The sequence below is a fragment of the Phascolarctos cinereus genome, unplaced genomic scaffold, assembly GCF_003287225.1.
Source record: "Phascolarctos cinereus isolate Bilbo 61053 unplaced genomic scaffold, phaCin_HiC Scaffold_726;HRSCAF=1367, whole genome shotgun sequence".
NCBI lineage: Eukaryota > Metazoa > Chordata > Mammalia > Diprotodontia > Phascolarctidae > Phascolarctos > Phascolarctos cinereus.
Window position 1 is genome coordinate 161,897,180 of NW_027556098.1, and position 23,380 is coordinate 161,920,559.

The 23,380-nt window shown below is 35.1% G+C and overlaps 1 protein-coding gene across 1 annotated transcript in view; it reads right to left on the reverse strand.

Moving 5' to 3' along the window:
- Positions 1-23,380, reverse strand: part of LRP1B (LDL receptor related protein 1B) — a 2,172,360-nt gene that overhangs the window by 201,376 nt on the left and 1,947,604 nt on the right. The window contains 4 exon segments of the mRNA XM_020984719.1: positions 3,472-3,604; positions 3,886-3,992; positions 11,841-11,970; positions 19,263-19,369. Of these exon segments, the coding sequence (XP_020840378.1) occupies positions 3,472-3,604; positions 3,886-3,992; positions 11,841-11,970; positions 19,263-19,369 (477 nt within the window).

The following is a 23,380-nucleotide window of genomic DNA, read 5'->3' on the forward strand; positions in this document are numbered from 1 at the left end:
TTCAAAAGACATAACTCTAAGCCTGTCAACTAGAGATCTCTCTTCAAGTAGATATCAATCCATAAACGACTAATCTTTGGTTCTAGTTATTAAGTTCGTTTTAAATCCTCCAAATTGTAAATAACCTAATAATCTTTCTATATTATCCATTAGAATATAATGAGTAAAATATTATTATTTTAATGAAATCTTGCTACAATATTTCTTTTATATGATAACCAGCTTAACTGTCAAAAAAGGAAATGAGGGTATGTGGCATGATTTATATGTGATTATGACTTCCTAGCTTTTAGTCATCACTACTGTTTTGTTGTTGAGATGTTTACTAACAGTGATAGTATAGTTTAGTGGGGAAAGAGTTAGCTTCAAAGCCTGGAAAACCTGGGTTGAAGTATTGCCTCTGCCACATGGCTGTGGGACCTTGGAAAATTCACTTAACCCTTCAGTACTTTAGGCTAGGCAACACTCTAAGACTATAAGGTGTAGAAAATGTGTTCATGTGTATTGGGAGTAGGAGTTTCCATACTCTGGATTTCCCTATACCAATGAAATCACAGGCACACTCTCTGTTTTATAAACTATTCCTTTATCAATAAGTTCTGGAATTTTGCAGGATATTAAGGCCATATTTACCAGATTAGTAGAAAACATTTATTCTCTTCTCTCTTTCTCTCTTTTTTAAATTGGGACATTTCTTCCTCTCAAGTTCTGTATCACTTCTATTCTCAGTAATCCTGTCTGCTGGTTCTTTCAGTACCCTGGATCATAGTTCATTTGGCCCTGATCATTTGAACTAAGGAAAGGGGATGGGAAAAGGAACAAGCATTTATTAAACACCTACTATGTATTAAGAAATCTGCTAAGTGCTTTAGGAGGGAAGAAGGGAGCCAGAGAGGGAGAGGAGAGAGAGAGAGAGAGACAGAGAGAGAGAGAGAGAGAAGAGAGAGAGAGAGAGAGAGAGAGAGAGAGAGAGAGAGAGAGAGAACAGAGAGAAATAGAGACAGAGATGGATGGAGACAGAGAGAATAAGAACCATGAGAGTGCAATATCAAGAAGGGAAAATAAAGCTTCAGAAATGAAGAATTGAGGTAGTTCAACCCAATGCACCAAGTGTTTATCAAGTGCGTACTGTATACAAGCACTGTGCTAGGTACTTGGTACAAAGATAAAAAAGTACACATCCCCTTTCTTCCAGTAGTACTTTATAATCTTATGGATGGCAGAATAGTAATAAATGTGGTAGAGAGATCCAGAAAGATGAATAATAAAATTGGTGCTTATCAATAATGGTTTTTAAGAGCACCATTTTCAGTGGAATGGTGTTTTTACCTATTCCCAAATGCCTGGCACAGAGTAGGTACTTAACAAATTCTTGTTGAATTGAATAGAACAGAGACTGCAGAGGGTGAGGTATGCAATGGGGAATTGTAGACAACTAAAGTAGACTACCCATTAAAACATCTGACTGTAAAAGAAGGAAAGGATGATGTGACCATTTGAAGGCTTAGCAGGGTCAAGATACTGATTTCATTAGAATAAAGAGATTTGGGCATATTTGTCATCAGAGGACATAGAGCCATTAATGATGCAAAAGACAGAGGAGTTGATTGATGAATTAAAGGTATGAAAGAGGCATACAAGATGGGATGTAGAACATAAATGAGGAGTTAGCCTTAGAAATGAGGAGAAATATTTATTCCACATGCAATGGAACAGGAAGAAAGAATGATTGAAAACAGAGAAATTTCAAGACAGAGTGGAGAGTTCTTAAGTTATAGAATCTCTATATTATCAGTAAAGGAAGAGACAAGGTAACCTATTTACAGTAAGGTATACAAGGACAGCTATGATTGAGGGCTTAAAGAAGGTTGAAGATGTTTGGTATAGTCTTGTTGGAAAGACAATAAGAAGTCAACTAGATAAAAGGATTGCTTAATCAACATAAGGGTGATTTCTATGTCATGAAGCAAAATGGTATTAGAATATATTTGAAAAAATATGTGAAATAACAACATGTTCTTTAACTCAACCCTCCTCTCCCTTACTGAAACAATGGGAAAAATAGAGCATGAAAGGGATATAGGCTTATTTCACAGGATACTGATTTTAATTCCAAAATTAAAATACATAGATTTTGGAATAAAGCATTTTATTAATTTGGAATAAAGAGTCCAAGGGAAAAAAATCATTTAATTTTACATTTTTAAAAGGGAACAAATTCAAACAGATTTTACCAAGTTTTGGCACCCCTTAGAAAGCTTTATTTGTAGAAATTCAATCTGGTTAAAAGGCAAAAATGAGTTCCCTAAGGTATGAAATAAGATAACATTGTCATGTTTTTTTTCATAACAATGCTGTGAATGCCACTGCTTTTATCAAGGAGAACAGAAATATAAATGGAATTATAATTGTAACAAAAATACAAAGGGGTTTTGTGATAGACTACTTGTCAAAGGACTTTCTATTATACTGTAAAGAATTTACATTTCAGAAAAACTACATCATGGGGATTCCACAGCAGCCTGAGAATAGCATAAAGTTCTTTACTCTAAAAGAGCATGAATCATATATGCTATGCTATTAGCCTTTAAAAAAAACTTAGGTTCATAGGATTTTTCAAAAGGCCTTTTACAAAATAAACCATTTTACTAAGACAAACTAGGTTTCAAATCCCAATTTCCTAGTTCCATTCTTGATCAGCACAGCAGGAGGTTATCAGAGCAATACCAAGGAATACATACATTAAAAATAATATGTCAGGTTATCCCTGTTTTATTGTAACTAAGCCAGAATATTATCTTTGGTCAGAGATTAATTTGAACTGGGTTGAATTGGGAAAAGCCTAAATTTAAATTCATTAATTCATTCTAGTAGATTCAAGGTAATATGGACAAGTAGATCTCTAAAGAGAACATCCTCCCTGCTCCCCATTTTTATTTGAGTTGAGCAACACTTCAAAATGACAAAGTTTTTTTGTATCACATGTATATGTTTTAGCAATATCATTTATCTTAACTATTGGATTATAATAAGGCAGAGTTAAATACTGAAAAAAAGTATCTAGTATGATATTTTATGTTCATAAGCATATACATTCATAAATTTATATCTATCACCAAGCTGTCCATCTATGATCTTAATGACTGCCAAATTACCAGTTACACCATTTATTCCTACTTCTAAAATGTATAGAGGCTACCAGAGCATTAGCATATGGAAATGTACCTGGCAATGACAGCAATGTAGGAGATACTAATAATAGATATGAAGTAACTTGGTACCACACACTAATGAATGTTCATATAATGAAAATAAAGAAAATTGAGAAGGATCATTTAATAAATAATAGTAATATACTTAATAATTTAATAAATAGCAGTAATAAACCTTAAATTTATTTGTATTGTGTGTTCTCTATTTTGTGAAGTAGTTTCATATCCCCTTTATTATTTCAGAGTAAGAATTCCTCACCTCTGTCACAGTGATCTTCATCACTGCCATCTACACAGTCATGGATTCCATCACATAGCCATCTGATAGGGATACAATGGGCCTTGTTTTTACATCGAAATTGATCTTCTTTGCACTCAGTTACACAATCCATCTGTGAAAATACGGTGTTGCACTGGAGTTTTCATTACGATAAAGATATAGTCACAGACGGAGCAAACAGGTAGCCAATACTTCTAGAGTCTCATTATATTGTCAGCTGTCCTTTAAATTAACAAATATGTACTCCACTTTGGAAAATAGTATGGGACTCATGATTTCAACAAGGATATTCTTTATTTATATTAATATCTTTGAAATTACTGTAGTTTCATTATCTAAAAGCTAAAGTCAAATGATATAACCATTGTAGTTGAATGTAGTTTTTTTTTTTACCTCATCTGAACCGTCTGCACAATCATATTCTCCATTACACCTTAAAGATGCCGAGATACATCCTCCACTGGTACATACATACTCACTCGATGAACACGTAGGAGAAGCTAATTAAAGATATAAATGTTACCATTAGACATAATGTCTCAACTTTTGGTGAGAGGGCACAACTTTACCCATTGTAAAATATTGCCTCCTCATCTGACAGAAATGCATAAATCACTCAAAAAATTTAACATATTTCATAGTTAATAATAATAAAAAACAAATTATCACTGAATCACACTATTTTCTCTTTTAATTTCAAGTGTTTAATATTAAAAACATTTTTAAAAAGAACTTTGTCAAATAATTGAAATGCATTAAAATGTAATTAAAGACCATCTAGTATAATAAACTCATTTTGTAGATGAAGAAAGTGAGGCCTATAGAGATTAAATGACTTGTCCAAAGTCACATAGGTAGTAAATGATAGTCAGAATCTGAACCCCTTATTTTCTGAATCCAGTGTTCTTCCTGTTGCCTCTAATGTCACATTATTCTCTTATTTTTTCAAGATAATATTTACATTTTTCATAAATTAGGGGCAAAGGTATGATTTTTAACAATAAATACTTGTAAAAACTTGTAATTAAATTTTGGAGAAAGTGGAAAATTAATTTCAAATCTGTATCTAACTTGATGTTATTTTGTTATTTCTGTATCATATGTGGGATTCACAAGACTCCCAAGTTTAAGAAACAAAACATTTTTATCTATTTCACTAATACTATACCAGAGAATAGAATGTGTTCTTTCTGGGCAATGATAATACTCCATCCCATTCCCCAGTCCTCTACCCTCCCTCAAAAATGAAAAAAAAAATGACATCAATGATAAAAAACAAGTTTTAGAATAATATAATTTTAATGCATTATGACACCTGCTATTACTTTACTGGTCTAGGTTTGTCATTGTTTCAGTTGTTTTTCAGTCATGTCTGACTCTTCATGATCCCATTTGGGATTTTCTTGGCAAGGATACTGGAGTGGTGTACCATTCCTTCTCCAACTCATTTTACAGGTGAGGAAACTGGGGCAAACAGGGTTAAGTAATTTACCCAGGTTCACATAACTAGTCTGAAGCTGGATTTGAACTCAGGAAGATGAATCTTCTTGATCCTATACCTGGTTCTCTATCCACTTTGCCACCTATCTGCTTCAGCTAGCCTGGGTTTACCACACTAACAATCCCAAGGCTATTTATTTCTTCCTAAGTGTTTACAATTAGGACAGGTGGCCACTAGTTGGCCACGCTTTGACCATGGCTTTATGTTGCAGATAGTGCAAAGAATCATACGTACAATATGAACCATAATAAGCTCATATTCATTTACGTGTTTTAATATAAAAATGATATTCTTACAAAAATTCCAAATTACATAAAGTTAAATTTTACTGGAAAAGATGCACTCATAAAGTAAGATACAATCAAATGCAAATGCCTACTTTCTCATAGTAATCATACTAAAATACTTAATTCTCCTTACTTAATTTTATAATTTATAACTAATATGAATTAATGTAATTCATTTATTAATATTAATACATTAATATAAAATTATAAGTAATTGCCTAAACTTACTTAATTACTTTATTTTACCCTCATTTCCATGCTAGGCTTGAGTGGAACTAATGTGTCAAATGCTTCTCCAAATACATAGTTCCTTTTACCTCTGAGCTTCAGGGCAGTACAATTTCAAAAGCTCTTGCAGGTTTCCTCCCATTTTAGGATTTATAGCATTCCCTAGGATGAGAGCTCTCCCTGTTTATAACCTGTCAGATGAAAGGCCCTCATTTTATTATTCTTCTATCAACTTACAATTAGAAAGAAAAAAATTGATATGATTCTACATGATTTCACAGTAATGAAAATGATTTCTGTCTTCCTAAGGGGAAAGGAATAGATTTTCCCTTTTCTCCAGTTAATTTACTGATAACTTTTTCATGCTCCTTTTTGACTTAATACATTTTTCCTCATTAAACATTAACAGTGTATATCCTGAACTGGTTGACCTCTTTTAAAGGAATTCTTTTCCCTTTCCCCTGAATATGGCACTTTAAAATCCATTTGACTTTTTAGCAAGTGTCCAAGGCAAGGTAGTCAACAGTGTCACATGATGCAGAAGAGGTAAAGAAGGGTCAGTTGAGAAAAGATCATCTGATTTTGCAATTAAGACATCACTGAGAACTTTGGAGAGGGCAGGTTCAGTTGAATGGTAAGATTGGAAGGTAGACTGAAGAAACCGTACAAGAGAATGAAAGCAAATGAAGTGGAGGCATCAAGTATAGATGAATCTTTCAAGGAGCTTAGTGGAGAAGCAGAAAAACCCAAACAGCACATAAGGCCTAGGATAATGCTGCAGGGATTGGAGGTCACAATGAAGATAAAAGGTAGGTTCAAGTAGAATGAGGACAGGGAAATATGTAAAGATAAATGATTAGGATCAGCTAAAGAAATTCCAGACTTTATGAACACGGGAATAGAACTTATTGTTTATCACAAGATCAAGAATATGACAATCCCCATTTGCAGATGGAGTGGAATGGAGAAGTGGGTCATGCAAGATAAGCAGAGAAGAAATAGAAAGCAAGGACATTAAAGGAAACACGATCATGTATGTTGAAGTATTCTAGCATGAAAGGAATTGGGGTGGACCTAGCACCAAACCCCTGGAGAAAGCAAGGAGAATGTCCTAGAGTTTGGTAGATAGTGACAACTAGAATCAGGACTTAATGATAAATTAAGCTTTTATAAATATCAAAAGATGAGAGGTTGTGTAGTGGTGGCATTAGAAAGAGAGACAGAGAGAGAGTCTGGAACAGGCAACGGGGACCAAAGATTATTATGACTCATTCACTGTGACTACTGAGTTAGGGGTATGAGAAAAAGTTTAGGTAGCACTGGACAGGGTAGTCATGGGTGAATTATCATGGGAAAGGACATGTCTCAGTGAGTGCCTGAAGATGAGTGTGAGAGTGGTATTGTGGTCCCTATGTAGTCCAGAAGCCTAGCAAGGAGGTGGGAGGTATATCCTGGCTGCTTACTACATCACCAATCCCCTTGTTTTGCAGATGAGGAAATGGCTTCTAAAGAAGTTAAATTGTAGCCAAAATGGTGGAGTGAAAAGGTAGTCGCTCTCACTCTCCCCTATCAACCTCTGAAAACCCAGAAAATATCACCCCAGAAAAAAAAAAACCTGGAACACCTGAACTAGAAAAAAGACAAGGAGCAGCAGCGCAGTGGCCCAGCAAATGGGTCTCCCAGTGCCTCAGCAAAAACAAGGGGCCCCAGGTGGATAAGTACCCTGCAGCATTCATCTGAAAGGAGGTGAAGAAAACAACCTAAAGGCTTCCTAAAGCCCCGACCTTGCTGATTCCAACCCAACACCAGGTGAGCTGTAGAAGCCCTGAAGCCCCCAATTGTGAAGAGATCCTGAAGCCCAGGTGGTAGAGCAGGCAAACACCAACACCTGGACCTCCAAGTGCCTCAGTGAGGGTGGAGGGAACCGGTGGAAACCAGCTCAGAAAACCACCAGGAGTCTCAGCAATCCACCACAAAGGAATCTCCCGGTGCATTAGCAGAAACGAGGGAGACAACACTGCAGGGGGCCCCAGGCAGATAAACATCCTGCAGCAGCCATCTAAAAGGAGCAGAAGAAAGCTAAAGGAAAGGAAAAGCAGGCAACCTAGAATTGCCTGAAAGTTCCAGCCTTGCTGATTCCAGCCCAACACAAGGTAAGCTGCCAGAAACCTACAGCCTCCAATTCCCAGCATAAGAGGCCCCAGAACGCAAAGCCAGTGACCAAGACCTAGGCTCCCAACACAAGAAGCTTGGGTCAGTACCCTCTGTCCCCAGCAGGAGAGCTCAATCTCTTTAAAGGCCAGGGAATAAAGAAACACCATGAGTAAAAAGAAACGTACCATAGATTCATATTATGAGAAGAGTGAAGATCAAGACAGAAATTCTGAAGAGGACAACATTGTCAACAAACCCACATCTGCAACAACAAAAGGGAATATGAACTGGTCTGAAGCCCAAAAAGCCTTCTTAGAAGAGCTCAAGAAGGATTTTAATAGTCAAATGAGAGAGGTAAAAGAGTCCTTCAAAAATACAATTGGCCAGTTGGAAAAAAAATACACTGAAGAAAACAAGTCCCTAAAAAACACAATTGGCCAATTGAAGAAGGAAGGAAAAACTAACAGAAGAGTACTGAAGAAAACAAGTCCCTAAAAAACACAATTGGCCAGTTGAAGAAGGAAGTACAAAAACTAACAGAAGAAAACAATCTGTTAAAAACTAGAATTGGACAAATGGAAACTAATGTCTCTATGAGAGAGCAAGAATCAGTCAAACAGAAACAAAAAAATGAAAAAATAGATGAAAATGTAAAATACCTCATCAGTAAAACAACCAACCTGGAAAATTGACTCAGGAGAGACAATTTAAAAATTATTGGACTACCTGAAAATCATGATGAAAAAAGAGCCTGGACAGTATCTTTCAGAAATCATAAAGGAAAACTGTGCAGAAGTCCTAGAACCAGAAGGGAAAATAACCATAGAAAGAATCCAATGATCACCACCTGAAAGAGATCCCAAATTGACAATGCCAAGAAATATAATAGCAAAATTCCAAAATTACCAGATGAAAGAGAAGGTGCTGCAAGCAGCCAGAAAGAAAGAATTTAAATATCATGGAACCACAGTCAGGATTACACAGGACCTTGCAGCTTCTACATTAAAAGACCGCAGGGCATGGAACATGATATTCCGTAAGGCAAAGGAGCTTGGAATGCAGCCAAGGATCAATTACCCAGCAAAAATGAGCATCATTTTTCAAGGGAGGAGGTGGATATTCAACGAAATAGGAGACTTCCAAACTTTCCTGATAAAAAGACCAGAGCTCAACAAAAAATTTGATCTTCAAGTACAGGACTCAAGAAGGACTTAAAAAGGTAAATGGGACAGAAGGATACAATATGTTGTTAATAAGGGGGGGGATGTTTAAACCCCTACAAGGGAATATGAGACTTGCAACCCTTGAGAACTGTATTGTTATTACACCTTGTTAAAGGAGTATACATAAAGAGGGTGGATATTAGTTGACTTTGATGTAATGATAAAAAAAAATCTAATCAAGTGGGTTAAATGGATCCAAATAAGTGGATCAATCTAATCTTAGAAAAGGTACTGAGAAAGGAGGAGGCAGACAAGGGTAAATTACATTACAGGAAAAGACACAAAATCCTATTACAGCAGAGGGAAAGAAGGGGGGGAGCATTGTTTGAACCTTACTCTCATCAGATTAGGCTCAAGAAGGGCATAATATAATCAGTTAGGTATAGAAATCTAACTTGCCCTATAGGCAGTAGGAGGGAAAAGGGGAAAGAAAAGGGAGGGGGAAAGAAAAGGGAGGGGAAAGAAGGGAGGGAAGCAGCAGTAAGACTAAAGGGGAAGAAAAGGGAAAGGGATAATAAAAGGGGGAAGGGACTGAAGGAGGAAGTGGTCAAAAGCAAAACACTAGTGAAGGGGAGAAAGGAAAAAGGAGAAAGAAAAGCATAAATGGGGGAAAAAAGGATGGAGAAAAAGACACAGATAGTAATCATAACTGTGAATGTGAATGGGATGAACTCTCCCATAAAACAGAAATGGATTGCAGAATGGATTAAAAACCATAATCCTACAATATGTTGTTTACAGGAAACACATTTGAAAAAGAGTGACACATACAGGGTAAAGGTAAAAGGCTGGAGCAGAATATATTATGCGTCAGCTGAAGTAAAAAAAGCAGGGGTAGCAATCCTGATCTCTGATAAAGCAAAAGCAAAAATAGATCTAATCAAAAGAGATAAGGAAGGAAACTACATCCTGCTAAAAGGCACCATAGACAATGAAGTAATATTACATTAAATTGAAAAGTTTTTGCACAAAAAAAGCCAATGCAACTAAGATTAGAAGGAAGGTAGAAAATTGGGAAAGAATTTTTACAACCAGTCTTTCTGATAAAGGCCTCATTTCTAAAATATATAGAGAATTAAGACAAATTTATAAGAACACAAGCCATTCCCCAATTGATAAATGGTCAAAGGATATGAACAGACAGTTCTCAGATGAAGAAATTAAAGCCATCTATAGTCATATGAAAAAATGCTCTAAATCATTATTGATTAGAGAAATGCAAATCAAAACAACTCTGAGGTACCACATCACACCTATCAGATTGGCCAACATGACAAAACAGGAAAATGATAAATGTTGGAGAGGATGTGGGAAAATTGAAATGCTAATACACTGTTGGTGGAGTTGTGAAATGATCCAACCATTTTGTAGAACAATTTGGAACTATGCCCAAAGGGATACAAAAATGTGCATACCCTTTGATCCAGGAATAGCACTTCTAGGGCTATATCCCAAAGCGATCAAACAAATGGGAAAAGGACCCACATGTACAAAAATATACATAGCAGCTTTTTTTTGTGGTGGCAAAGAAATGGAAATTGAGAGAATGCCCATCAATTGGGGAATGGCTGAGCAAGTTGTGGTATATGAATGTAATGGAATACTATTGTGCTATAAGAAATGATGAACAGGCTGACTTCAGAAAAACCTGGGAAGACTTATATGGTCTGATGCTGAGTAAAGTGAGCAGAACCAAGAGGACTTTGTACACAATAGCAGCCACATTATGCAATGACTAAGAATGTTAAACTGAACCCTTCTCAGCATTATGAGGATCTAAGACATCTCCAGAGGCCTTGGGAAGGAAAATGCTGTCCACATCCAAAGAAAGAACTATGGAAGTCAAATCACTCTCACTTATTTTTACCTTCTGTTGAGTTTTGTTTCATCTTTCTGATGGTTCCTCTTATTGGTTTTAATTTTTACTTACAACTTCACTAATGTGAAAATATGTTTAATGGGTATGTAAATGTAAAGCCTATGTCAGATTGTGCACCATCTTTGGGAGGGTGGGGGGGAGAAAAAGGGAGAAAAATTTTCAACTCAAAAGCATATGGGAAAAAAATTTAAAAAATAAAAATAAAATAAAATAAAAGTAAAAAAAAAATAACTACTTCCCCCCCCCAAAAAAAAGAAGTTAAATTGTGCGTAAGGGGTAGATATTTTTCCACTCAAAGAAATCTATATGATACTTAATGGCTAGTATCTAAAGCTAATAAACAAGCCAAATAATGGGGCATAAGCACATATGAATATATATAATATATATATATATAATGTATAATTATGATAATTATGTGAATTTGTGTATTTTCTTTCTGTATAGCTTCACATACATAGATAAATTTTGACAAGTTAGTGAACAATGATAAACCTGCTAGTATTTATTCATAAGTTATTTTTATCATAAAAAATTTCTCATCTTATTTTTCATTACTGGAAAACCGTGAATGTAATCATTTAAGATATTTCAGTTCCTATGAATCTAGCTCTCTATTTTCTTCTTTGGCTTTTGGCACCTAACCAGAGATGGTTACAGTTTGATATACTATTAAGTTTGGTTTACAAGCTTAATTTCAGTAACTAAAAAATCTGTATTGTATATTCCTACTCTTTTTCACAGCTTTCGTGCTATTCTCCTGGGAAAGTTATTCCAAATGGTGTGCAAACATCAGGAAATCAGAAACACAGAGTTAGGAAAAAAAATGTTTAAACTCTAGGTAAATGTCAATTCTATCATCTATCTATGTTTAGACATACATTAGGTCAATTAAATAGGTGTACCATATTTGAATATTATTTCTGGATAATTTTATTTCTAGATAATATTATTTCTAGATATAGTAAATCCTTATTTTCATTTACCAACACTATATTTTCTTCAGCTAGTTCCTTAGATCAAATTTTCTCTGCTAAATGGCCACACATAAATAAAGAGGATTGCTATATCTTTACCTGGTTCACAGTTTTTCTCATCATCTCCAAATTTGCAGTCTTCATGTCCATCACATTTCCATTTTGCTGATATGCACTGACCATTAGCACACTGAAACTGATCTTTGGAGCAACCTGTTTCACAATTTCTCTGTTAAAACAGAACAATAGTAATAAAATTGGATCTTCTGGCAGGTGTTTACAAACATGAATAAATATAATGCACCCCTTTGGCATATTTCCAAAAATATTGTAATATTTTGAGTCTATCTATATAAAACAAAAAAATATTCAGTATTGCTTGCCAAAATATTTCTTTCCCTGTTGCTCTTTGATTGTCTATAAGGCTTATAATAAAATGAAGTAACAAAACAACGTATAACTTATGACTTTATTTGTTATACTAGCATATTCTAGATACAAGAAAAGAATGCTCCTTTACAGAAATGTTATTTTAATCAAACAGATGAACTTTTTTTTGGATATGGAGTGCAACAGTGTGTTGTAAAAAGAGAATTTTTATTTTCAAATCCCACCTACATCCAGAGATTCCTTCTTTTCTATTTACTCATTGTCATTTATCTCCTTTAGCCTAAATGTTTTGCCTACTGGATTACCATTCTGAAACCCTCTCTTTCAATATTCAAGAATTTAAATTATCTGTTATACTTGGCCATGTCCAGCAGATATTAAGTTTTATGCTCCCAGTCTGAGTATTTCTATTATTTACATGAAACAAATTAACATAAAAAAGATCAGCTAGGAATACGACTTCACAGAGAATGAATGAGAAGGTAAAATGAAATATTATTTTGAAATACTGGTCCTGGGTCAGTGTTCTTCCATGTGCACAAGTCTCCTTCCCAATGAGGATTCCTTTCCCATGCACATGAGCTGAGACTGAATTACAACCTGTTATTTGAGTTCTCTGTAAATGAAATACTCGTCACCACTCTTGGTCTCTGACTGCTCCACTGTTTACAAAACAGAGAATAAAAAATAACTCGCAAAGTCCTCTATGTTTCAGCATCCTGATTTGTCCTGCACATTGAGCAGGAAGGAGGCAAGTAAAGAGATGAAGAATTCACTGCCCACAAAGTACCGTCAAATCATATTCCAATGCAATTGGGGTTAACAAAAGAATTAAAAAATATGATGTGATATGGTGATAATTTTAGTTTTCTAAGTCAAAATCATCAGGGATTTGTTTCTATTTGATGTTGACACCACTGTTGTCTGGTTGTTTGGTTGTTGTCCTTCATACTCAAAGAGGACCAAAATGACATCACTATATCAGGGGTCAAGCTACAAGGTGTCTGAATGTGGCTGATCAGACCAATACAAGCTCAGGAAGTTCTACCACAGGCTGGGCTCAAGTAGTCCATATGAACATTTGGAGTGGATATGTCTCTAAATTCTCACATCTCACATTTCTTTTGAACTACTACAATTCTGCTTTGCTCATAGATCACAGAGCCTTCTTTGATGTGGGCTTGCCATACTAGGTCCTCTGCCAGTGTCTCCCATGTCTCACAATGAATTCCAAAGTTCTTCTGAGAGACCTTGAGAATGTACTTGTACCGATTCTTCTAACCTCTGTGTGAGTGCTCGCCTTGTTTGAGTTCTCCTTAAAATAATCTTTAAGGCAAACATACATTTAGCATTTGAACAATGTGGCCAGCCCACTGGAATGGTATTCTCTGCAGTGAAGTTTAATGCTGTACAGCTTAGCTGAGAAAGGACCTTACTTCTGCTCCGTTATCTTGCCAGGTGATCTTCAGAATCTTCCTAAGACAATTCAAAAGCAAGTGATTCATTTTCCTGGCATGGTGTTGGTATACTGTCCAGGTTTCACAGGCATACAACAAAGACATCAGCATGATAGCTCTGCAAACCTTCAGTATGATAGGCAGCCTAATAACCTTTCTCTTCCACTCTTTCTTTTAGAGCCTTCCAATCACTGAGCCAACTCTGACAATGCATGCATCAACCTCATCATCTATATGTATTTCTGGAAAGTATACTGCCAAAGTAAATGAACTTATTCATAGTATTCAAAATTTCTCCATTTGCTGTAACTGATGGTTCCACATATATATATATATGTATATATATATATATATATATATATATATGATTCAATGCTGGCTGGTGGAGAACCTCTGTTTTCTTAGTGCTATCAGGCCAAAATTGGCACAAGAGGCAAAGAATTGATCTATATTCTGTTGCATTTTGGCCTCAGAGGTTGCATTAAATGTACAATCACTTGGGAACAAAAAGTCATGCACCAACTCTTCCTCTACTATAGCCTTGGCTGGTAGCCTTTTCAAATTAAATAATTTACTATTAGAGAGATAGCTGACCTCAATTCTGTTTTCATTCTTGTTGAAGAGTCAAACAATATCACTAAAAACAGCACGCTAAAAAGTATGGGTGCAAGCACACAGCCCTTCTTTACTCCACTAGTGACTGGGAAAACACAAGACCATCATCTATCTAGAACTTGTGCAGGCATGCTGTCATGAAACTGGCATACAATACTGATAGTCTACTTATGATTTTCCTGTTTAAGGAATGTCCACTGCAATGTATGACAACCTGTACTATTTATCTTCTCTGAAAGAAAAATAGTGATTGAATTTATAATGTATATTTCCTATCAATTCAAAAATCAATCAAATCAACTATACATGCATCACACACACATGCACACACATGCACATGCACACACACACACACACACACACACACACACACACACACTTATACTTCTCTTCCCAACAATCCAATTAGGTTTATTTCTGTTATTTACTTTCCTTGTGTAAGCATTGGTTATTATTTTATTTTCATGATACTTCCCTTCTTCACAATTGCTTTCTTGACTTGATTTACACTTTTAGAGGAGAGGGCCAATAGCCAACTCTACAATTGGCTTAAAAAAGCCAACACAATACTAAGCAAAAAAATTTTGCCATGATCTTTCACAAGCCCTTATGACTGACAATATCAAAGGCATGGGTCATATCAGCAAACATTGTGTATAGATCTCTGTTCTGGTCCTGGAATTTCTCCGGGAGTGGGTCAGGCAGCGAACATACTCTACACTTTTTGAAACCACACTAGCTCTTGGGTAGACAACCATTTTCCAGGTGAAAGAAAAGTCTATTAAGGAGAACTCTGGCAAGAATATTTCTGGCAATGACTAAGAGACAGACTCCTCTTTATGACTATCACAACACAACCTGTTTCTCTTTCCTTTATAGAGATGGACAATGGAGGCATCCTTGAACTCGTGGGAGATAACTTTCTCTTGCCATATGACCTGGAAGATTTCAGTTAGTTTTGTATGAACAGTGGGCCCCCTGCCTTGTAAATCTCAGCTGGAATTGAATCAGTACCAGGTGCTTTGCCACACAAGAGGAGACTAATGGCATTCAAAGCCTTTTCTTCTGTTGGAAATTCGCCCAGAGAGGGATTGACTTCAACCCGAGGTATATGGTTAATGGCTTCAGTATTGGTTGATGATGGTCTGTTGAGAACACTATGAAAGTGTCCAGGCAATCTCTACAGGATCATGTCTTTATCACTAATCAATGTGACTCTATCAGTGCTGAGTAATTGAGATGCACTGTAGGTCTTTGGCCCATAAATACCCTTCAGGGCATCATAAAAATGTTTTGGATTGTTACTATCAGAATTAAACTGAATTTCATCTGCCCTCTTACTGAGCCAAGAATTCTACATCCCTCTGTCCTTTGTTTGCACTTAACTTTTGATGGAGTTAAATGCTTCTTTCTTAGAGATAGACAAACTATCCTGCTGGTAAACCCTGTGAAGTTCTTGTTTTTCCTTTAGCACTGAACATAGTAGGGATATATAAATGCTTATTAAATTTAACTGAATGTGAAACTCAATGATTTCCATTTAATTATACATTCAGAAAAGTTGCCAAACTCTATGCCCTTCAGCAACCACAATGACTTAGCATTTTGATGGAAAAATAAACCTTTCCTAAGTTGCAAAAAAAAAAAGTGTAGAAGTGAAACATCCAATGCATATACATATTATATGCTAAATAGTTGTATGATAAATAAATGGATTAATAAATGACTCTCTATGTTCATGATGAAATATAAGGGGGGAACAGAATAGAACAAAATACTTAATAAGCAGCATATAGGTTAGTTAAATAAGATTCTTTTAATGTTGTTTTCCAAATTAAAAGTGCTTGTCCATTTATGATTTTCCTGTTTAAGGGACATCCACTGGAATGTATGACAACTTGTACTATTTATCTTGTCTAAAAGAAAGGAAAATAATGATTGAATTTCTAATGTATATTTCTCATCGATTCAAAATAACTATACATGCATCACACACACACACACACACACACACACACACACACACACACACACAGAGACTTCTATTCCCAACAATCCAATTAGGTTTCTTTCTGTTATTTACTTTCCTTGTCTAAGAATTGATTATTATTTTATTTTCATGATATTTCCCTTCTTTATGATTGCTTTCTGACTTGATTTACACCTTTATACCCAGGGGTTAAGAGGAGAGGAATAATAGCTAACTCTATAATTAGCTTTAAAAAACATACCAGAATTTTGCAGTTCAGGGCTAAAGCTACCAGGCCAGGTCTGACCTACAAACTATATCCTAAGGAATTAAAACAATTTGTAGCTGTGATTGTAGATCTACTTATCAGGAATTTTTGAAAATTGTGTGGGATAGGAGAGGTCCCATAACACCAGGATGGGCACATTTTTCCCCTCACTTTCACAACAGGGAAGAAGGTCAGTTCTTTAAAATGTGGATCAAAAAGCTTGAGTATATATTCATATACCATAATTTGTTCAACTGGTTTTAATTGTTGACTCATATTAAGTTTGGAGTACAGTAAACCTTCAACCTCCACCTATGTTATCATCACATCACCTTTTATAGTTATATGTCCTATCCTGCACTTATTCCATTAATTTTTCAAACTGTCTTTCCCAATAGAATGCATTTTCCTTGTTAGCAGGGATTCTTCCATGTTTTCTCTTCTATCTCTTGCACTTAACAGAGACTGTGGTATAGGAGGCAATTTAAAAATGATGCTTGTTCATTGACTGACTAAAGTATTTAAAGGGCTGTCATGTGGAAGAAGAATTAGACTGTTTTATTTGGCCTCAGAGAGCAAAGCTAGGGGCCAGAGGTGCCATCAGGAAATTGAAGCTTAGCACAAATAGAATCACTTCCTAATAATGAAAGATGTTCCAAAGGGAAATGAGAAGCTTTGGAAGATCATTCTTTGATCACTCATGCCAAATTCATCACTTGTGGTATTCAAGCAGAGCCCATATGACATATATGTTGGAAAGCAGGTTCCTACTCAGGTGAAAGTAAATGACCTCTTCTGTGTCTTCAGAATTTAAAATCTCTTTTCCTTCCCTCCCCACTCTTCTCCTCTCTTCTGTTCTCTACCCTCCCCTCCACCCTCCCACCTCCTCCTCTTCTTTTTTATTCTATCCTATTCTTTCCCATCCCATGCTATATCCCAATCAATCCTCTGCTCACAAAATATGAATCCTATTTTGGAATATATGTAATAGTGAGTGGAGTTACAATAGGTTACTACTATAGGTAAATATAGCAAAATTGTGAAAGAGCAAAGAACATCAAAATAAAGTAAATTGGCTCAGGGCAGTGTTGGAAGTTGTATGTAACAAAAGATTGATTCTGTTTTGGCAACTATACTAAAGGCAATAATTCCAGCCAATTTTTACATGATCAAATATTTTTTTCAATAGATCACTGTAATGTATTTAATTGATGATGATCTCTTACAACAAGTTTACGTGAAATTCTTTAGACGATTTAAAAAAAATTTTCACTAACTTCCTTTGGGGCTGAATCAGTTTTCTTTTCTCAGAATCATCTACATGATCACCACAACCCTTGGATTTCCTTTGTAGACACAGCTTATGTTTTGGGGACAGAACAGAGATTCCCTGTCCCTTGTATTAAATATTTCATTACTTTACAAGCATTATTTAAAGCATTTCAATGTGGGCAGGGCTAATCTCAGATGAATGGTAAAATATGTTACTCTGATGCTTCAAGGGGAGAGTCACGAAAATTCAAGCATATAGCAGTAGGTAGCTATTGACACCAACTGAAGGAAAGATAGTAACAGTTTTAAGGAGCAGATATCAGCAATAATATACTTAAAATAAAAAAGACAATGGGTTGTAGCCAATTTCTATACCTTTGAGAACTTTAAACCTATTAAATCTTATTTAATATTTAAATGGCAATTAATGGAGCTAAAGCACAGATTGTATTCACAGATACTCTAGGTTGCAGGCAGTATTAATGAATACTATAATACTATTAGGCTATGGAGAGAGAGAGAGAGAGAGAGAGAGAGAGAGAGAGAGAGAGAGAGAGAAATTTTGATTCATTATCACTGAATTCTATAATTCTATTTATATTAGTAGACTCCCTCATCATGTTTCGAAATGTGAGAATAAGCCTCCCTTGTCATTTATCACCAAAATAAAATTTAAACATAATAACAACTATTTGGGATTTAAATCTTGGCTCTGTATTTACTATTTGTGTGATACACACATACATACCGTGTGTGTGTGTGTGTGTGTGTGTGTGTGTGTGTGTGTGTATGTTCTTTAACGCACCTTCAGGCATTTTATCTTAAACCCTAAGTGTTCCTACAAAAAGTTATCTTGCTCTGGAAAACATTCTCATTTTAACAAACCTTAAAGTACTAAACAAATGCAAATTCTTATTATCAGTATTATTTAGATATGCAGTAAATATTTTAACAGAACCATTTGAGCTACATAATGTGTGTATAGCCTATCTGCTTCATCTTCCATCTTCATCATCTTCACTTTCACTAAATTATCAAAATAATTGCTTAATCTTTCACTCGGGCAATGTGAACATGGCCATATAATACATGAATTGCTCTTTGCATCTAAAGAAAATTGCTAGTTCATATTGGAAGCAATAAGATTACATCTTTTGAAAAAGAGAAATTGTAGACAAGCCACTATTTTAAATGCATAAAAACATTAGTCATTTCTGTAAATATTGCAGCAGGTTTATAGATAAATTCACAGATGGCAAGGACATCAGCTCTGGGGAATAGAGTTTCTAAACATCTATTCCCAACCCAGCCATCCACCACTTGAGGTAAAATAGACTATAAAATTAACTGTCAATAGTAGCATGAGAACTATTCCCTATGCTGGCTGTGTGCAGCTTAGTGAATGGTTGTAACACTTATCTGAATGTGTTGGGAGTAAAGGATATTTTCATATCTGTCCTAGTCACACCCATTGGACTGAATAATAATAATTACAAATCTGGTTCTAGAGAATTGTTTTTAGTTTAGTTTCATTTTGCAAAGTTGCCTACCTCATCTGAGCCATCTGCACAGTCATAATCTCCATCACACCAAAACCTCGAAGAAACACAGTCCCCATTTGCGCAGAGAAAGTCTTTCAAGGTACAGGTTTGTGGCTCTGGTGGAGAAGGAAACAAAAATTTTTAAAAAATTAAGAAGTGTTAGTCTATTATGTGCCACTATATTCTGAAATATATATGGCAAAAATCATGAGGTCAGATGAAGAAAAAGCAAATTGGAAGTTAGCCAAGCAAAGCAAATAAATTATGTAGGAAAAATGCCCCACTGAGTAGCTACAGTATATATGTAATGACTTTCCAGACTCATTTTGAAAGGCATGAATAGAAAGTGACATTAAAGCAACAATTGGCAAACAGACAAAAGGTAAATACCTGACTGCTTAATAAAAAGACAGCCAAAATGCAAGGTTACGAAAATCTACATGTAATTGTATAATAATGATTTTCCTAGTTGCTGAGGTAATACCATTATATGCATTTATTTTAAATGGACATTTTGAGAATCACCTATTTCATAGACAATACTTATTTACTTACTGACTATATGAAATTGTCATACGTCTTTTTGATAATAATATCCTTCTGATAATAACTTTTATTCCATTTTGGTGCATAAATCTCATTGTATAGCTTAACTGAGTCTACCATACATTTTTCTACTGCCTTTTGTATGACTAACAATTTTGTTCCTTAGGAGATTGGTATTCTGTAATGCTTATCCCATATTACCAGAAAAGTACTGGTATTAAGAGACGGGTTTTTGTTTTAGAGAAATTTGAGATTATTAAAAGCAAGGCAAAATCTCCCAAGTGAAATTGAGATATTTTTTATCTCCTCCTAAACAATCCTGGACCCAGTTATGGATGAATAGATATAGATATGTGGGGATATATAGATATATAGCTACAGATGTGTATAGAGATAGAGAGATATATAGGTGTAGGTATTGACACAAACATATATAGATACATAGATAGATATAGATATAGAAATATATATGTAGATATAGATAAATGTATTTGTGTATATGTATATGTCAAGATTAACTTTGTGAGTAGTCCATTCAACTGCTTATTAACACCTGAAGAATAGGTATTTTTCAACTACTTGTCTTTTTTGGGGTGGGAGTTTAAGATGATCTCTTGGGTCATTTTAGATCTCATTTTGAAGGATGTGCAATATTCCTGGGCTTGATGCAATCCGCACAATGTATTTTATAGACTGCAATACTGATAGTATCACCTATAGGTAATCCCTCTTCCATTTTAAATCTGTATGGGAAGAAGACAATTTCCCCTCATTCTTACTTTTGCCCTCTTCTGTATACCTAAAAGGCATATCACTTCCCTAGTTTTATAAAAGCACACATTTCCTTATACATGGTGAGCCCTAAACTGAAGATTCATCACATTGTTACTTCCATTTTACTGAATTATCTTTCTTTTTAGCTCTCTAGCCACCCCAGGTACATTAAAGTCTTCTCACCCTTCCTTCTTCCACTGTCACATTAGTTTTAATCAGGAGAGGGGAAAAACATTGTGAAAGGAAGCTGAAAAGCTAAAATCATGGAAAATAAAGTGGATTTTTGCTAAAGGAATGGAGTGAAAATAAATATGACACATATGGTGATGTCTAACTCCTTACAAATTAATCAGAACTCTGCAATTTAGTGTGCTTTGGAGGTTCTGCAGAACAGGATTAATTTGCCCCTTAATGTTTTAATTCCCCATTCATGCTAATTAAAAGCAAAATTGTGTATCATATGTTAAACAGTTATGGTTTTGTTGGCTTTGACACAATTTTCTTTATGAATGGATTAAAAGCCATTGTGGTTGCATGATTATAAAAATGGTATACATTTGTTTTTTTGTGTGTATTTTTCTCTCTAGAAATACAGAGCACATGCTGATTCTGAAAACAAACTTGGTAATGCCACTCTTATTTCTCTTGCTCCTTGCTATGGTGGTAGGGAGGCAAAAGAATAAAAAAAAAAGATGAAATGATCTAAGCAGAGTGGGAAAAGATTTTCCCATGCCAATGGGTCTTATCATGTCTCTATGTGTTTTTAAAAATGTCAGCAAACCCACTTTTGATTACTGGGAATGAATTATTTATAAACAAACACAGACAGAGTTGAATAAAGTAGATTCTATGGTTTTAACCTCAAATTTGTATAATGCAGAGAGGGAGTATAGTATAGCAAAAAGAATACTGGCTTTGGAGTCAGATAATGTGGTTGGGGTCCTAACTCTGACATGTAACTAGGTGTGTGACTACAGTAAGTCCATTAAATTTTCTGAGCCTCAGATTTCCTTATCTTTGAAATAAGGATGACAGTTGTTCAGTTATTTTAATGGTGTCTGACTCTTCATGACCCCATTTTAGGTTTTCTTGGCAAAGATACTGGAGTGGTTTGCCATTTCCTTCTCCAGCTTATTTTATATATGAGAAAATTGAGGCAAAAAGGATTATGTGACTTGCCCAGGGTCATACAGTTAGTAAGTGTCCGGGGCCAGATTTGAACTCAGAAAGATGAGTCTTCCAGACTGTAGGCCTGGTGTTCTTTCTACCATACCACTTAGCTGTTCCAAGGATGACAGTAACTTATAGAAGTCATTCCATTGACTTATTATGAGTTAAGTATTTTATAAACCAAAAAAAACCCTACATAAATGTGAGCAGTTATTAAAAATGTCCTATTCCATTCATTTGAAGGAAACACATTATATTTAATAATGAAGGACCCACAAAAGATTGACATTTCTACTCATCTAGTTGTTCTTTTTTCTGATCTTCTCAAGTTTCAGGATGAGGTCAACTTTTAGATCTTTGTATGGTAATTATAATGATGGTTCTTTTATGGAAGTAGATGTTGAAAGCCTTGAAGTTAACCTACCACAAAATAAGTTATGAAGGAAGAATTTTCTCTAGTGCCTCACAGCACTAATTTGAGGCAAACATTTTCAAAGACTATTTCCAAAATATATGGAATTGTTTGTATCAAGATTCTGTTATTCCCATCCTACCCTCCCCTAAACTGTAGTTTTTAATTTCACAGAACTAAAGTGCTGCTAAAGATAAGCAAAGAGGGGCCCAGCTCAGAGAAAGAACGAGTCCAGGTATTTATGATCCTTATTTAGAGGCCTTTGAGGAGAACATGGCCCTTCATCACTAATTTTATGTGAAATTCATATTAGGAGGAAATGTTTTAGAAGTGGAAATGGATTCCACTGCGGACTCAATGGTCACTTCTCCAAATCCTGATAGCATATATTTTTAGAATTATCCAAGTAAAGGAGAAGGATAGGGAGGGAGATCAAATACTGAGGTTTTACCTGCCTAGAACACGCTGGTCAATGGAAAACTTAAGAAAACAGGTTTTTGGTTTTGGTTTTATATATGGGAAGTTTAATTAGTTCAATTCCTGAATGAACTGATTTGTTTTGACTTTGAGGTAACACTCTAAACCTAGAGTGAAAACAGCATGTACGTAACTATAAGCAACAACGTATTTTTGGAAATATGAGCATCACTGGAAATCACAGAATGAGAGCTAGAAGGAACTTTAAAGATTATTTGGCCCAACCTCCAACATTTTACCAATGCAGAAACTGAGGGCCACAGAATTAAAAAAAAACAAACCATGGTAAGATAGTTACAGTCAGAGCAGAGTTTTTAACTCACACTTCCTAACTCAGTCCAATACTCTTTCCAAACAGAACTGTGCTAAAGAACTACTTTGCTATTAAATTTAACAGTACATAGCTTTTGGGAATTCTTTTGCATTACATAGCTGTTTAGCTGATATCTTATAATCTCTTGCTGAAGGGTTCAAAAGTTATATGCATAAATATCTAAGACAAATTTCTAGCATACTATTAGTATAACTGGCATCCCAAAGAAATAATACTCTCATATAGATGCAATGTAATGCTACTAGAAATTCAAATAAGGCAGGAACATCTTGTCTCCATATATATACCATTAACATATTTTAATCAAGTAATTTTTTATTTCCACTCTTATTATTTTGCTAGTTATTTATTCCTTAGTAACATAAAAGTAAGAGGTAAGGTACTCTGTATGGCTAATAACCGGAAAGGATCAAT